The sequence below is a fragment of the Dermacentor variabilis genome, chromosome 2 (genome assembly GCF_050947875.1).
Source record: "Dermacentor variabilis isolate Ectoservices chromosome 2, ASM5094787v1, whole genome shotgun sequence".
Classification (NCBI taxonomy): Eukaryota; Metazoa; Arthropoda; class Arachnida; order Ixodida; family Ixodidae; genus Dermacentor; species Dermacentor variabilis.
Genome location: NC_134569.1, coordinates 133,830,595 through 133,848,423, shown reverse-complemented (window position 1 = coordinate 133,848,423; position 17,829 = coordinate 133,830,595). Strand labels below are relative to the sequence as shown.

Below are 17,829 nucleotides of genomic sequence, written 5' to 3'. Positions count from 1 at the left end.
GTCACTTACAGACAGTTGCAGACTTGAACATACATCACACCAACGAGTGATCAGGATCAATCCAGGCCTTTCTACTGAATGGCCACACTGCGGCCACGAATAAAACAACTTCGAACACATGCTCTGGCTGTGCCTTGCCAACGCGGGTACGGACTTACCTGACCAGTCCTCTTGGGACAGCGCTCAGAAGCACAGAGCTCATCGCTCAGCTCAAGGCTGTCCAAAGGGCCCAGGCCGTCGCCGAAGGACTGTCTACCGGCCCCGACCTGGGTGTAGCCGTTGGATTGATTTAATTCTTTCTCCTCAGGACCTAAATAAAGTTCGCACTCACTCACTCACTTGTTTAGTTTACTTTTCTGAGTTTTGTTACATGTATGGGATTGCCACAAGCTCAGTTAATCGATTTCGTAAGCTTCAAATCTGGCGCTCTGCGTTAAGTCTCTTGAATTTCGCGCGCCTAGTCCACGCCTGAGAATAATGCACTATTTAAATTTTACCGCATTAATTTATAGTAAAAAAAAGATTAAATAAATCCACTCCTCTGTCATTCACTTTCGCACAATGAAGCGTTTTGAACCCGTGCGGTGCTTGGGTGCTATTTGGCTGGCAACAGTGATCTACGTCGCTCGCTTCCTTTTGATTGTTCGGGCGTTTTCGAATAGCCTCATAGCCTCTTGGATGGCTGTTGGTTTCGCCGGAGGTAGAAGTGTCTGCTTTTTGCTGCTCCGTCTCCGAGATGTTGCTTGCGTGTTCGCCGGTTGGAGATGACTTATGACTGTTTGCTTAGCACATCATCGAGGGACGTGAATCGTCATAGGGTTTTGCTGCAGCATGTATTCGACGGAAACGGCCAAAACGATCGTAGGCGACCTGGCGCTCGTCTTTACCATTGTCAACTACGCAAGCGGAGTGTGAGTGACTCTATTTATTGGCTCATAAATTCCCGTTATCATGTCAACCGAAGAAACGTGCCTCATGCGGCGTTTTGCGACCGCGCAAGTGCGCAGCGTAACACGTATGCAGAATGAGGGAAGTAATGCCTTGGAAGGCACTCACTAAATGATGTTGCGATCGCCGAAACTGTGCGCATTTGCTGTTTTCATTGCAGACAAATATGCAGAAAAGTGCGGGAAAAAGGTGGAACGCATGACTTGTCCCCGTTGCCGTTCTTGGCGGGAATGCTTGCGTAAGTGTTGCTTAGACGTGGCAGTTCGAAGCGTAGCTGTTCGACATTTACATTTTCTTTCGTACCTTCTCTAGCACATTCCTATGGTTCGAGTACGGTGTTATGAAAGAAGATGGAATATTGGTGTGGGTGAATTCTATTGGTTTCCTGCTGCAATTGAGTTTCCTGGGCTATTTCTATTCATACACGAAAGTAAAAGTGAGTATGAAGTTTACATAATTCCCTGCCCCTTTCGTTTCTTTTTTAATACGTGGTAGTAATCTTGCATCTCTGACCGACAACTAAGAGGAGCATCGCGTTTTCTTTCTATATTTCTAATTTCGTATGAGATATAGCATGTGGTGAATACATTAGAATACATTAAACAAACTTCAACTCGTTTAGTTTGTGTGAGAGACGTTACAGAAGATTCCGGTACGAAAACATCTGTTGCATGTAATTGTGCACCTGTTCCCTCGTGCATATGATCATGGGCAACACCAGAGGAGAATTGACGCTGCTGTGTCCCTGTCTACACTTACCTCCTCACCGAAGGAATACTCGTCACTTGCTTCCACTGCATCAACACATGTTAACATGGAGCTCAGCCAAAATTTCGTCTGAACATGTAAAGGTGGCATTGCGCTACTTTGCTCCCTAGAAGTATGTAGTACCCACACCAAAGTTATAAGTGGACGAGAAGAGAAGCTAGGGCATATATGGTGTGTCGAGTTGTGTTTTCAGTGGGAGTCGTAAAGCTCTATTAAGTCTGGAGACAATTATGATGTATGGTTTGCAGTCCATTTGCTGCATTATCTTCCTACGTTGCCAGAAATGCCACCAGTTGCATGTTCACAGTGATTTAGTAAAATCAAAACAAGCATCAAGAACTGAGTTATCTGCACACTGACTCTGAATTAGTCTGAGAAATAAGAAATGCGCCCCATACCGCTTTGTTTCCAAAAGTGTGAATGTCTACATTCGAACTTTTAGGAAGTCTGAGCAGGAATAATCTGAAATCTAGCTGTAAATGTCTTCCTTTGCATATGTTTAAAAAAATGAGAGGTTACTAGTCATATGTTTACCTGGTTGCTTTCAAGCACTCTAGAGCACTCTTGCAGTGTAGGTTACATTTGGCTGGTCAAAACTCAGTACTCTGAACACATTCACTTGGTTCATTCATAGGACTTGAAGGCATTGCCAGATTCAACATGGTAGCTCAACCGAGATCTGACAGGAGCTAAATTATGTGGTTACTTTGATTGTTCTGGGACCAGCTAGCACATTTGGCTGGGGTAGGCTTTTTTTCTCTCCAGTCTCGAGAGGGCTCCGCATTGCTGTAAACTGAGTTGGAACGTGGTAGGGAACATTCAAATGTGCCATTATTAACTCCTGCTCTGTACTATAATTACATCTGCTGCATTAGAATAGAAAGCTGGGTGAGTTATATTACATTGAAAGAAACAGTAGATGAGTCAGTATAGGACCCGCCGTGGTTGCTCAGTGGCTATGGTGTTGGGCTGCTGAGCACGAGGTCGCGGGATCGAATCCCGGCCACGGCGACCGCATTTCGATGGGGGCGAAATGCGAAAACACCCGTGTACTTAGATTTAGGTGGACGTTTTAAAGAACCCCAGGTGGTCGAAATTTCCGGAGTTCCCCCCTACGGCGTGCCTCATAATCAGAAAGTGGTTTTGGCACGTAAAACCCCACAATTAAAAAGTCAGTATAGGAGCAAAATGAAGAGGTAGAAAGGGACATTTATTTTCTTTGGGGCATAAATTTAATATCCGATCGTACTGTTAAGTCCGGTCAATGTTGCTACCAGTTTTTTTTATACCTATTTATTTGTGATGTTGAGACCCTTAAGCAATATTGTTGGTTCCCAGGAGTTGTTTATATGTACTATTTACACGCCCCAAGTTGAAATAAAATTTCAAACTTCCAGACTGTATAGAAGGGTATTCAAGAAATAGAGCTGTAGCAGCATTCATCAAAGTATCTTTGGATTGCTTGTGGTAATAATACGGGATATGCGAAATTCTTCGTTCGCTACCCCACACATCTCATTTTACTCACACGAGATTGTGGATGTTGCCCCAGAAGGGAAAATAAAGCAGGTATGCATGACCTGGTGCCATTATGCTTGCCACTGTTTTTTTCTTAATAAATCCTCGCAGTTTGCTGGCTTGCTTTCGGCTCAATGGTGCTGTGTCCTGCAAGTTGGCCATTTTGTTTAGGGCAAATAAACCATGTGGAAACCCCTACTTCTAGTATTTTGCAATTCCTTTATTGTACAGAATGGCTTTGTTTAAGTTACAACTCTGTATGTGGTTGCTTACGTGTACACGTTTTCTGCTTTTTCTTTTTGGAGATTTGAAAAAGGAGGAGGAGGAGTAGATTTTAATGAAGAGAAAGGAGCAGAGGTCGGCCTGGAGAGCATGTCTTTAGCCTGCTACTCCTCACTGGTGTAAGGGGAAGTGGTAGATACAGGGAAAGGTAGGTGGCAGGTGATTATGTTATGGTACACTGAGCTACTATATACACGTTGTCTAATACACGGATGCGTGCTGTAGACACAATACATGCAGAAGTAATCCTGTCCACACAGAACATTATCGCGCAGACACACTACACGCTGTCTGCACGTCTTACAGGTTCTAGAGGCGGTCATCTTAGCCAGTCTCACGTAGAAAGTTCAAGAGTAACTCTCCATTCGTTTAAGACATTTTCTTCCGAAAAGGGGCGGGAGTCCAAGCAGTCAACACTAGACTTAAGTGTTCTTCGCTAGGTCAAATATTGAACAAAGTATGTGAGCTATTGTCTCGGGATTGTGACAGACACTGCAGTCAGGGTCTGTCACATATAGAGGTGGGTTAATGTGCAGAATTGCTGCAGTCTCTTGTTAAGACAAACTCAAAGTGAGCGTGAAAATCTCTTAGTTTTATCAGAAGTGACCCGTAAAAGTCAAAATGTGCCATTCCTGGTTCGCACAAATATCCATGACTCAAAACAATAGGTGACAAGGAAAGACGTACAGCGACCAAGTAAAAAGGAGACATTTATTGTTTTTTGATATTATAGTGCTCTAGTGTGGAAACTCTCTCAAATAGACAGAGCAAGGGACACACACAAGTGCTATGTATGTCCCTTCCTATGTCCGGGTGAAAAAGTTTCTGCACTAAAACACTGTATCAAAGACGTCGCACCAGCAAGGCCAGAAGTCAATCCGCGCTAACATTAATTGTGTTTGTGTGATGAAAAGTACCGGTGTATGCACTCTTACACCATTGAGTAATTGCTGCTTTCAGGTGCTGTAAAAATTGTGCCATCACAAAACCTGACATTTCACAGAGCTTTCTGGTAACTACTTCAGTGCCTTATGTTGTTAAAAAGATGCACCAAAGCATCTAGGTCATTATTAGCTGCATTATGTGTAAATACTGCTGTTTCTTGTGGCTCTTGAACAATGTCCTCAACTCATTATCAATCTGCAGACACACCTCGATGACTTCCTTGGTTAATGTTTATATGGTGTCAGCTTTGTAGGTTTCCACATCACCGTAGATACTGGCCTAACTGTTTTTGCCCACAGAAACGACATTTCCATGTCATTGCAACTGCAACTGTATAGGAATTTTGACTGTTCCAAAATCGTAGAGAAAAATAAGAATGAAATAGTAGGTGAGAAAACAATATATATACTATTTGTAAAAGACAGAATTGGAACTTTTCACAATATCCTAGTGTAAAATAAACTCGGTCTGCGTAATAAGTCTTTGACGTGAAGTTGTAAATACTGTACATATTACAATGCGTAATGCAGGGTCCAAGCATGATGTGTGACAAGCATGAGTAGTCTCGACTTATTCTGACGTAATTCAATCCACCACAAAATGCATAAAAGGTAACTAATGCAGAAAAAATTGTAATTAAATTGATATGAAAAAAAAAACCACGCTGAAGCACACAAAATATTAATGATGTGGGAAAGCCGTGTAGCTAGCCGAGTTACATCCTCCGAGTCTGCCGATCCAGCTCTCTTGGTGAGCCAAGCAGGTGGGCGCAAATGCTCAGTTAGGTGGATTAACAATTCGTGTTAGGTTCATAGGTTCACTTATTTTTTTCCATTGGGCATATGGAAAACAAAACAAATCTGCATGCATTGTCTCTCACATTTCAAAGTTTGGCTTAACCACGTGGATCTTTATGGGAGTCTGCTGTATGGAAGACTCCCATAAAGGTTGCTGACAGATTGCTAGACCAGGCAATCAAATGTAGAGTGTGCTGATGGAAGACTCCTATAAATATTGCTGGTAGATTGCTGGACTAGGCAATCAGATATTGTTTTGTTTTCTTTGCGTAAGAAAAAAAAAGCTTTCTTTTGCTGTGCTTGCTGTCTAGCAATGGCCAAGCTGTAGTTCTTAGATCTATTTGCAGCTTTTCAGCTGGCTACACAATCGGTTAGTGGCTGTCTGTTCTCATCTAAACATGTGCAATATTGTACGAGCTTTTGTTACACTAGGACAGTTTTCATGAACTTATGCATTGGCCATTCTCAGGAACTATGCCTCCATTTCTTAGCAGAAAGCATAAGCAACTGATAAGCAACCAATGGCATTAACATATGGAACTTTTGTATTGCTGTGGCTCTTGGGTTAATATTGTAAGTTCTATTGTAGCTCTTCGAATGTGCCTGTGTGACCACCCTGCTTTCGTTCTATATTGCCATTTTTGACATATGATTGCAATTTTGATTGCTATCTTGATATGATTTGCACTCTTCTTTGAGCCATAGTATGAATGTAGCATGAATGTAGTTTTACTCATCAGTGTAGTTTATAATAGAGCTTTCCTTTTTGCTTCTTTTGTCACCCACCCCTGACAGGGTTCCTTGAACTGGAAGATTTTAGTCGTTATTGTCGTGCTGGCGGGAGTCTATTATGAGGTCACCTATTTCATCGACGACAAAGATATTGCACTGTCTGTTGTGGGGATGATGGGCTGTATTGCGGCATTTTTGTTCTTTGCATCACCTCTGTCCAGCTTGGTGAGTACATCTTGGCAAGCGTTCATTGCTTAGCAGTTCAACTGCATTCCTGAAACATTCTGTTGACACTGCAGCTTCACGTGGTCCGGACACAAAGTGTAGAAACTCTTCCATTTTCACTCATCCTGTCTGCATTTGTTGTGTCAAGCCTGTGGACACTGTATGGCTTTATTTGTGAAGATGCATTCATTTATGTGAGTACCATTTATCCTTTTTCTTCTTGTAACTTTGTGCAGGCAGCCAGTCGCTTCATTGTTGTCTAAAATTTTCATAGGCTGTGTGCTCTTTATTGTCAGCAACTTTTATTGTGTTTTACATTCAGCAGGCTCTATATAGATTGCAGAGAGCTGTCTGCTTATTTTTGCGCTCTAGACATAAGTGTGACCACACGGGTGTATTCACCAAACTAAACTTATGGTCCAAGGCATTGATAACGGAAAAGCTTTGCAAGCATGTGCATATTGTTGAAATCAGTTTTCCTAGCTGGTGCTCTCCTCTTGTATAGAATGCCAAATACCCAAGTTTACCACTTTCTGAAGACAGGTCATATACCTTCTGTAGGATGCTGTCATTAAGTCTGTTAACTAGTACATGTTAAGAGTTTTAGAAGTCGGTTCTGAAATACAATGACCTCACGTGCAAATAGTGATCCCCAGTGGCAGATGTGGAGCTTTCCCTTGCTTTAGAATTTTGCAAAGATTATGAAAAACGGGAAAAAAAAGTAACACTGCTAATCCTGCATGGAGGCTACTGTAATTCTATCCTTGCTAAGTTTTTGACTCCCTCATCATCCCTAGAGGACCATCATAAACTGTATGAGGCAACATGCTTTAGTTGCAGCATGCATACTTCAATATGACTAGGCAGAATTAACTGGTGCTGCTACTGTGACTTCTTTTTTTTTCCTTTCTGCAGTGAAACATCAAAGTTACTGCTTATCTTTTATGAGTGACAGTCCTAGTGTGCTTATAATACACGAATCCACCTGTCCTTTGACAAGTTCTTAGTTGTGGATTTTCTTTGTCCTCTTATGGCAAGAGATGTGACAGTGCTCTTAGTGGAGGCTGCTTACTCGTCGCTCACATTCATACTCTCATAAGTTCAACAGACATTTGCCTGCCCTTAGTTATGTAGGATTACTAATTTTGAAATGACTTACTGAATTGAATCTAGCAAGTAGCCAAAGCCACATTTTTGTCAATATTTTAGTTCACTTTCCACTGTGTGTTGTTACTGCACAGGTAAATTTATATTGATGCATTGCTGCTGACAATTACCATACCCCTAGCCTTAGAAATGGATTTGCCAAACCACACCTAATCAGCCAAACCCCTTTCTAGTGAGAAAAAAAAAAGAAGAAAGAAACTGCATTGGACTGGATGCAGCGCAGGCTTAATTCAATTTCATTGCCTTTACATTCGATAATTATATATACTAAACTTCTTTTTTTGCTACTTACAACTACCACTGCAGTAGAAAAGATCACCTCACAATGCCAAGTTTCCTGTATTTGTCTGTCTGTGTACTTTCTGCAGTACTTTAGCAAATTTGGTTCAACAAGGGAATTATGATTTTGCAGGTAGGTGGAACTCCATGCACATGAATATGTGCAAAAACTTCTCATTCCTTGTGTCTCTAGGCCTGCTCACCTTTATTGGGCATGCCTGATAAAGGGTATACTCAAGATTTTTTCGTAAAATAACGGCACACCTGCTCGATATGTAAAGAAATTGCAGAGATTAGGCAGTTCTTTACTAATATAGTTTCAGGGAAGTGTTGCAAAGGAGAGATTAGGACCCTGCACAGGAGGCACTATTACAGCAGGTATTCTTTGCAGCATACATGTAGTAGTGGTCTTGGTTGCCAAGCATGCATATCTTTCAGCTTGGCCTCAATGCCACTTATCATGACAGTTAAACCATCAAGGAAAAATTCCAAAATATGCACTGCACTTCAGACCACATGTAGACCAGTACTTTTTGGAGCAAGTTCACCTTATTGCTTTGCACATAGATGATGTTATGCACAATCCCTGCAATTATGTAAAAAAATATAATGCTGGTCCAGCACACATGAAAATCTGCGCAAAGCTTTGCTTTGCATAGATTCTAGCATGGGCGATTGCTAATACTAAATTAACTATTTCATTAAATGCTTGCAACTAAATGTGATGCCTACAATCATCTTATTTTCATTGTATGCAGCATGTAATCTCGTGCAGTGTTTGTTTATACACTGCACAGGCAGGGTGTCTACCAACCGGGAAAACTGGGAATTCTTAGGGGTTTTGAATAGTCTATAAACACTCAGGGAAGACTCACGGAATTTGTGCTTTTATCAGGCAAAATTGGGTGTAATTTTTTGAAAGAGAACGAAAGTCGCGGTATTGCTGGCTCGAGCAGCAGAGAGGAATGGTGAAGAATCTACTTTGACGCCGTGTCGTAGGTTGGAGGAGTTGCCCGTGTACAGCTAACGACCGGCTTTCCGGACGCCCGATAATTCGGACAGCTTCGCGGCACCATCACCTACCCCATAGTCTGTGTATACAAGAACATCTGAAATTCCGGACGCACGAACCCTTCGCCGTCCGATTTTCCGGACTTTTTGCTGTGACCGCAGGTCCGAAATCGCATTAATCAAAGCCACCACCACCGCCATTTTTATTAACTTGCCGCCTCGAACTGGCACTCTCTCATGCAGATCGGCTAGCAGCAGTAGCCACCACCACGGCAACGCTAAGCCTAGCTGCTTCGACGTTCGCTACCAAGCTTCTTGCTGTTCGACGCCGTGTTTTTCACTAAAGCAATTCGCCGCTGTCAGCAATGTCATCGACTCCGCCCTTGTCATCCTCGTAATTGTCTTCGAAGCTCGTAAAGCACGACGCGTTGCATGATGCCAATTCCCGAAAGTCAGCTTCGCCTTAATACAGCAGTGCTCGAGGTGAAGCATAACGAGTGGAAAGGGGGCAATTGTCACTGGACACAGTATGTCAGGGTGTCTACCAACCGGTAAAACCGGGAATTCTCAGGGATTTTCAGTAGTCTGGAAAAACTCAGGGAATTTGTGCCTCTATCAGGGAAAATTAGGTGTAATTTTATTGAAAGGGTTGAAAGTCGCGGTAATGCTGGCTCGAGTAACAGACAGGAATCGTAATGAATTGTCTTCGACGTCCTGTCGTCGGCTGGAGGTGCTGCCAGTGTACAGTCAACGACCGACTTTCCGGATTCCCGATAATTTGGACGGCTTCGCGGCACCACCACGTGCTGCATAGAGCCAATTTGTATCAGAACGTCTGAAATTTCGGACGCAAGAACTCTTCGCCGTCCGATTTTCCGGATGTTTTTCCGTGACCGCAGGTCCGAAACGCCATTAACGCCACCACTGCTGCCATTTTGATTACCTCGCCGCCTCAAATCGGCGCTCTCGCACGCAGATCCGCTGGCAGCCGTAGCCACCACTGCGGCAACGCTAGGCTTAGCTGCTTCGACATTCGCTATGAAGCTTCTTGCCGTTGGGTGCCGTGTTTTTTATTGAAAGAATTCACCGCTGTCAGCAATGGCACGGACTCCGCCTTTGCGGTCGTCGCGATTGGCTTAGAAGCTTGGAAAGCACGGTGCGTTGCATAATGTCAGATCCCGAAAGTCAGCTTCGCCTTCCTACAGATATGTTACTTGGTGAAGCATACGCAAAAGTATTGCAGTGAAGCATAACAAGCCTGGGAAGGGGCTATTGCCGCGGGACACAGTATGTATTCCTTAATCATACACACGTGCACCCGGTATTTCCTGTCAGAGCACGAGCACCGATATGCCTAATACGTGTATCGACAGGCCTTCAGAGCATTTTCGAATGTGCCTGTGGCGGTTTGAGCCCTTAAGGGCAGTAAATAGCATGCATTTATTTTTTTCCAACTGGCCAATTTTTCGGACGTTTTCGCGGCCCCTAAGGAGTTCAAAAACTCGGACGTGTACTGTGCAACTGACCAAGAAGATGCTTCAAATGGTCCGTGGGGCGAACTAGTGGCGGAAGGAGTACAAGAACAGAAAGGACCAACGCATTGAGGCATGAACGGGAAAGGAAGCATGCTGCTGCCATTTTGAAGGAGCTTGAGCTCAAAAGCTAAGTGTTGGCTGATGCCGAGATGCAAGTATCCCTCATCCAAGCCAAAATAAACTCTTTAAATAGGTGAAACACAACACTGAGGTGTCGTGCATGGGCTGAGAGTATGTAAGAACACTTGAGGTTGACTTACGAGCTGTTGAGAGAGAATCTCAATAGTGACAAAGTTCGGGCCTCATACCACTGAGCTTGCTATCAGTTGATGCAAATAGCCCATATTCGAAAATATTTGCTTTTGTATGCATCTCCTTTTTTATTCATTTTTGAAAATGTACGACTTGATTTGCAATTTTTTTCGAAGAGATTTTATTTGCTGTGCATTTTACTAACTTTTCCCTTCTACTCTCTTTTTGAATAACAAACACTACTCCTTAGTATTCAAATTGGATTAAGTCGTTTTTCTAAATTTTTTTTTCGTATACTTACTAGAGAGTGACAGCACTGGGTGATATGGTTTCAGCTTGGCTTGACAAAAAACATAGTTCTGCGTCATCCAGGGATTTTTGCAAAGGCACTCAGGGAAAACCTGGAAAACTCAGGGAATTTGGAAATGTTAACTCGGCAGACACCCTGGTATGCATTCCTTAATTATATGTGCATGCGCCCGCCATCTCCTATCACAGTACGAGTACCAATATGCCTAATAAATATACTGGCAGGCATTCAGAGCTTTTTCGGATATGCCTGTGGCGATTTGAGTCCAAAAGGACGCCTCATTAGGTCTGACCATTCTTAGCTGACAAGCTTCACACCGCAGGAAGAGAGATGCACTTCCGTTTCATCTGCTTGTTCCCACGTCGTGCAATCGTCCGCACAGACGCCGAAAGCGTGGGATTATGCTCTGTGATCCGCTTGTGTCTGCCTAAGTATTCGTGTAGCACTGACTTACACAGTGCGCAAAATCATGCACTGCGCGAAACGAGACAATCGCAACAGCTTGCGTACAACACCGTCAGCACAAGTGAGCAGCATCCCAAAGAAAAAAAAAGCGAGCAAAAAAAAGTGAAGGCGGCGCCCTTGTCGTATGTGTTACGCGATCCTCGAGGTCCGGTGTGGGAGAAGGCAGGGAAGGAATTTCGCTTGCGGAGGTTAGATGGGGTGAGTGGAGAGATTGTCTTGCTTGGCAGTGGAGCTCACCTCCTCAAATCATGGGTTGGCGGCGGTAAAATTTTTGTATCTTGGCTATTAATGGGCCGATTTGAAAATTTTTTTGCGGCAGAACGCTCTCTAGAGCACACGTGACAGCTTCCAGCGTATCAAACAAAAATTTGTTATGGGGCCTGGTGAGGGGCCCTTTAAGTGCAGTAAAATAGACGCATTCATTTTTTCGAACTGCCCTATTTTTTGGACGTTTTCGTGGCCCCTAGGGAGTCCGAGAAATCGGACGTTGTCTGTAAACTGACCAAAAGGATGCTTCAAATGGTCTGTGGGGCGAACGCACGGCAGAAGGAAGACGAGCACAGAAAGGACCTACGCATTGAAGAATGAACGGGAAAGGAAGCGTGCCACTGCTTCTTCGAAGGAGCTTGAGCTCACACAAGAAGATTAAGTGTTGGCTGATGTCGAAATGCAGGTGCCCCCCATGCAAGCACAATAAACTCTTTAAAGTAGTGAAACATAGCACTGAGGCATTGTGCGTGGGCTGAGTATGTGAGAACAGTTGAGGTTTACTTAAAAGCTGTTGTGAGAGCGAATATTACATGTGAGAAAGTTCTGGCCTCATACGAATGAGCTTGCTATCAATTGATACAAATAGCTCATGTTGAAAATATTTGCTTCTACATGCATCTCCTTTTTATTCGTATTTTAGAATGTTCAAGTTGATTTGCAATGGATCTTACCTTTTTCTTTAAGGTATTTTATTTGCTATGTATTTCACTAACCCCTTCCGTCTGTTTTCTTTACGCTACTCCTTACTATTAAAACTGGGTTAAGCAGTTTTTCTTTGTTTTTAAGATACTTATTAGAGAGTAACAGCATTGGGTGACATGGTGTCAGCCCGTCTTGAAATAAAACAATGTTCTCTGTCACTCAGGGAATTTTACGAAGCCAGTCAGGGAAAACCTGGAAAACTCAGGGAATTTGGAAATGTCAACTTGGTAGACACCCTGACAGGCCACAACATTAACATCACGCAATGTCTATGTGTATGCATTGTGTTATTCGCAAGATATGTTGCACCTCCTTTCCGAAGAGTAGGCAGGCGCTGTGACGCCCCTTCCAGTGGCAATTGCCAGCCTGCTCCTCACTTTCCCTTTCCTGTCAAATGTATGTTTTCAAAAAATAATAATAATAATAATATGTCAATGCAACAATACCACATGCATGAAGGCAATGTATGGATGCTTGTAAGGGAAGACTGGTGATGAGAGGTGTGTGGTATGGGGAAGTGTGACACATTATATGCAAATGTACATTTAAGGCTTCGAATACTCTCGTGCTACAATGGCACATACCTACACACTGTGCAAGTCTCACAATTGTATATTGTGCCAGTTTTCATATATTTTTTTTTTTTGCATGGCTAATGCTAGCTGGAACACTGTATATAAGCCAGAGCGCCCTGCAAGATACCAAATCAACCCTGCCAAACTAAGCCCAGGGCGGGGGAGGTAAAGAAAGCTTTGCTTTAAAAAAGTATTCACTGGGCCCAGTTGACATGAAGGTCCCTTATAGCTCAGGCCCAGTCCTAGCTATAGGCAGAGGGGAGTTGGGTGCCCCAGGCATAGCTTTTAGCCCAGGCCAGGTATGTGGCCTGTTCAACCTAGCGCACGTCTTTTCAATTCTGGTTGCTAATGTGTTACATTGCACCAATCTAGTTTGTGGCAGATACATATATACTAAGATACAGCACTGGGGTCCATTCATATGTAATCATGCGTGAGATGTGCAGCAACTTTTTCTTTTGTGCATTTTTATTCGTGCTGATTGTACATGTAAATGTTGTGTGGACGGATTCAGTAGTGGAAGTGTCATTTCATCTTTGGATCTGGCAAAATTGTGATTTGACACAAACACGGCATATACTACAGGTCAATATCTGTAGTACTGACATGACATGTTGGAAGTTTGCACTCAGTGACATTGAGCTCCATGATAGGTGTACTCAGCTGTATGGAAAAAAAAAAAAATAAGACACCCAGGCAGGAACACTGGTGCCTTTGCATTTTTTAATTTAGTATCTAACCAGCAGTGCTTCCCCGACTCATTTGAAAGCAAAAACAAAAGCAAGATCCTGAATTTTCTCCTCCAGCTAATAAACAAATGGGATATGTGATTTATTAACTCTTTTTATGTTTATTGCAATGCAAATATAGAAGCGCAATGTCTTGCTGTTCGCATTTGCTTGAATGCTGTGGTTAAATATAACTAGTGTTAAAAATGCCACAGTAAATATAAGTATTGTATTTCCATATTGCCTGTAGTGAAACAATCGCACATCTTCTCTGTATCTGCCATGTTGTATTATGGAGAGGCAGGTGCTCTGTAGCACACTAAAGATATTGGACAGATGGCCACTGTCAGAACAAAAGAAATTTAGAGAGGTCACAATGGATGTATGCACTGCAGACAGGGTCAATTCGCTTCCTGTGGTCTGCAGGCCTTTGAGGTACTGTAACAGCGACGTGGGCCTCCTCAGAATATTAAGTTTCAAATCTGTTTGCCTACTCGTCCATTCCCATCTCTTCAAATCGCTTCCTCCTGTGCAAGGTAGCAAACTTGACTTTTTTCTGGCTGACCTTTCCTACTTCTCTCCATACCCATACAATGTCTAATTTGAGCATAGCTTTGTGCATCATCTGTGTTATGTTTCTGACTCAGTAGACATGCTGCTTGTACCAAAAGAAACGCTAGCTCATGTACTACTTGCTACTTGTATGCCCTGTAGTAGGTATGCACTTTGTTTCGTGGTCTGCTCACTGCAAGACGTAGAATATAGGTTTCGCACTTACGATCATCCTTGTTATAATTATGGCCTACGCAGTCTTTGTCGAAGGTTCTTGATGCTGTAGTGGTGAGATTTGTGACTGCCATGCATTTGTACATAGTGCAGCAAAGGGGGACGCTGAAGACGCTTGCGCAGGCTGATGTGCGCCGATGCTGTATTTTCATGTGCTTTCATTGCATGCTGTGTAATGCAGTGCGTGTGTTGAATTTGCAACTATAGCCAATAACCTGTGTGTGTCTCATTGACGAGTACAGAAATAGTACTCGGACACACAAGACAACCGGTGCAACACGCCACTGCACTCGTTGCCTCCTCGTGTGTGTTTTGTTTTGCTTCCACACAGGATTCAAATACATTGACATAAATGATCAAGTCACATGGTCATGGTCATGAAGTACATGAATTGAGAGATCCTTGATGTCGAAATGTTTCTTTCATGCATGGGGTTGCTTAAAATTTTTAACTGGTACTTTTATTTTTACATGCAACTGTTGATATCTCAATTTTAGAGAGAGATGAAGGTATGATTCAAAAATTAAAATAGAGTACTGAGGCAGCTATTTACAGCAGGAATCAGCCTCTTGCGAGGAAAACAAATATTAGGGTACTAATAGCAAGCTTTCTAATGCGAAGCTTTCGTTGGTGTGTTGCCTCAATTTTCGGGTGCTGCCTACTGCATTGCATGATTGCTGTCCCAGGTATATGCCGACTGGCGTCAGCTATATTACAAAATGAGGCGGCAGATTATATATGCAGGTACCAATGTGATCTTCAACAAAAATACACTTCACTTTCATCATCAAGGTATAGTGACCAGATACTTGATATACTAGTACGTTGTCGTCACTCCATCGTCATTTTTTTTTGTCGTCTTTTCGTTCACCACATGGCATAACGCCATAATCGTTCTGTGGTAGTCCTAAAGCCTTTGTGGTTACATTATCACCATTCCTTCTTTGCATGCCATCGTTGGCATGCAGCATAGCCATGGTCCCATCATCAATCTGTCGTCTTCATTCCATTGCCTCGTCACTTCTTCACACGCAGTTGTCATGCCAGTTTCAGGCCATCGTTATCATTCCATTGCTGTTGATACCCACCAACAGAGGTAAGAACTCGGCAAGAGAGAGGTACATGAGAACATGGCAACATAAGCCATCCCAGTAGTGGGTGTGTGCATTTGTTGCACTTAATTAAATAAAGGCCACATGCACCTGCATCTAAACATCTGCTTCATTACACTACACTTGCTTTACCACTGTACATTGAATTGCCTTTGTCTATTATATTTGTGTAAAGTAATAAATAAATTCTTTACATCATTTTATGCAAGCATTTCTGTTACTAGCGCTAAGTTTGCATGACATTTACTTTTCCACTTGCGCAAACATCACCGAAAATCTCTCTTAACACTGATTCCCACACAAGCGTGGGATCCGCTGATATTTATTAAACGACTATACAGCATCTGTTATCCTATATGTTGCGTGCCTTTCTGTTGTAAAATTTCCAAATCTTCTTTTGACTGTCATGCCTAGTACCACATCCAGGCCTATAACTAGTGCCAAAAGGTTGTGTGAAATGTTTATGAAATAATGCCCCTGGTATTACAAACCGTCATAAACCAGTAAGCTTGCTTTACCAATGGCTTGATAAGTGCTGCCCGCTTTCCTGCAGTGTTGGCAGTATTGTGCACTTGATGTCAGGCCATCTCTTATCAATGTTCCTTCGGAAACATGTCCACTCTTGTAGAGTGCATTTCCCTTATGAACACTGTCATCATGAATAGTTTTATTTGAAGTGCACAAACAGAAAATTGCAGTCTGGTGAGTCTGCTGCCCTTGGTGCACTTCTTATCCTGTCTGAGATTTTGAAATGTGGCACCCCTGTGTATAGTTAATGTTGTCTGTCCACCCAGCACACTGCGAAAGACCTCCCTAACACAGTGTCTACAATTGCTTTTTTTTTTTGCAGACACCGAACATAATGGGTGCCCTGATTACAGCTTGTCAACTGGCCCTCTTTGTTATCTACCCTTCAGCAAAGAAGTCTTGAAGAAGAGCAAGTCAAAAGACCACTGAAAAAGTGCACAAATATATTTTTTTATTTACAATATCATGAGTTTGTGTTCTTTTTCTCATGTTTTTACAAAATGCAAGTCGTAGGATAAATGTAGCCTTAACTTGTTAGATGAGCTTATGAGGTGACAGTAGAAAACTGGCCATTAATCTAATAAGCACTTTAGTAGCAGCATGACGTGAGGAATTCTGTGCAAACTGCAGCGACTTTATTCCCTGACACATGTTTCTAGGTTTGGGGAAAGCTTTCATACATGAAAATATAAAGCACCAGTAGCTTCACTAAAGAAACTAAGGCACAAGTGTCCAAAACCTAGAAATCTTACAAAAGGCCTGTGTGCAGTATGTTATTTGTGACCTTGTGCATCAAGAGATCAAAATTCTGAAGATGTATTTTACTCTGTACAAAAGAAAACTGGACCATGCTGCTTATTTTGTGGTGCTGTAACAGGATTCATCATTGCTGGACCGTGACTTCCTCGGTGGTGTTGGGGGCACAAGTTCCATAGCTTCATCTGCACCGTCGCTGTCGTCCCAGTCCCAATTGTCGTCTTTCCCTAGAGACAAGAAAATATTTTAACGTTTAAGGTCAGGAAAAGAATGAAAAAAAAAAAAAACTTGAAAATGTTCTTTCACAGTGAATGATATTAAAACTTTAAAAGTTTGTGTCTGAAAAACAAAGTTTATGCAACACTTTTTTTTTCAGTAATGAAGGTTAGACTGGGACACAGGTGAGTTTCAGAGCACATTTGAGCTTTGGTTATTTACAATTTTCAACACAACACACTGTACCCTAAAACTGTTCTCGCTTGAAAAAGCTGAACTCTCCAAATCACCAAGCTTTCTTTTCTACATATCTCAAAGCTTTTGCTTGTCCCACGAATGATGCCATTTTGAGATGCTTAGATGGCTGGTGACATAACAAAAAAAAGAGTTACATTTGCAACTTCACTCTTGAACAGGCCTTTTTGTGCCATCTGTTTACAACAAGCACAGAATAATGGAGGAGCTCAATATGGCTTGAGGGCTGCAGAAAAAGTACAATAGTGCTCGCTTTTGAGGATAAAAACAGTGCATAACATGACGACTGAAGAAAAGAACACTACAAAGCTCTGAATAAGAACTTGGAGACTTGCTCAGCGCTTCAGAACATGTTCTCGTTTCTTCTGTCATAGTTTCATGCGTCGTTTTTACCCTCAAAAGCCATGTTAAACCAGCTAGCCAAGCGGTGCATGCTCTTACAACAGCGCTGGACGAGTTGAGCTTGTTATTCGTGCTTTTTGCAAGTGTGTGCTTGACAAGCTCAACAGGTTTTCCATATGGAAAAGGTTAATACTCGCTTTTACTGCTCTACCCAAAGCCAAGTGATTTAAGCCTCCATAAACCGACAGTTGCAGCATTATGCAGTTGACCAAAACTGAAAAAAGTTGCAATGTCTACCATGGTAGACCAATGCTACAAAGCTGGC

At 42.5% G+C, this 17,829-nt stretch overlaps 2 protein-coding genes across 3 annotated transcripts in view; one reads left to right on the top strand and one right to left on the bottom strand.

Moving 5' to 3' along the window:
- Nucleotides 1–630: 630 nt before the first annotated feature.
- Nucleotides 631–16,399, top strand: LOC142572715 (sugar transporter SWEET1-like). Of its 2 annotated transcripts, XM_075682018.1 has the most exons (7): nucleotides 631–911; nucleotides 1,109–1,186; nucleotides 1,261–1,384; nucleotides 6,054–6,215; nucleotides 6,290–6,409; nucleotides 7,751–7,794; nucleotides 16,258–16,399. In XM_075682018.1, exons 1-6 carry the CDS (start codon nucleotides 832–834, stop codon nucleotides 7,784–7,786), a joined length of 600 nt encoding a protein of 199 aa, XP_075538133.1. In that variant the 5' UTR covers nucleotides 631–831; the 3' UTR covers nucleotides 7,787–7,794; nucleotides 16,258–16,399. The 2 variants fall into 2 exon arrangements, with proteins under 2 accessions (XP_075538133.1, XP_075538132.1); XM_075682017.1 differs by lacking the exon at nucleotides 7,751–7,794 and having other exon boundaries at nucleotides 633–911.
- LOC142572714 (uncharacterized) overlaps nucleotides 16,367–17,829 on the bottom strand; it is a 59,718-nt gene continuing 58,255 nt past the window's right edge. The window contains exon 13 of the mRNA XM_075682016.1: nucleotides 16,367–16,918. Coding sequence (XP_075538131.1) covers nucleotides 16,791–16,918 — 128 coding nt within the window. The 3' untranslated portion in view covers nucleotides 16,367–16,790. The remainder of the gene's footprint in view (nucleotides 16,919–17,829) is intronic.

Coding starts and splice junctions, on each gene's coding strand:
- LOC142572715 (XM_075682017.1), top strand. CDS start 832: ATGTATTCGACGGAAACGGCCAAAACGATCGTAGGCGACCTGGCGCTC. Junction 912..1,108: donor GTCAACTACGCAAGCGGAGT/GTGAGTGACTCT, acceptor TTTTCATTGCAG/ACAAATATGCAGAAAAGTGC. Junction 1,187..1,260: donor TTCTTGGCGGGAATGCTTGC/GTAAGTGTTGCT, acceptor TACCTTCTCTAG/CACATTCCTATGGTTCGAGT.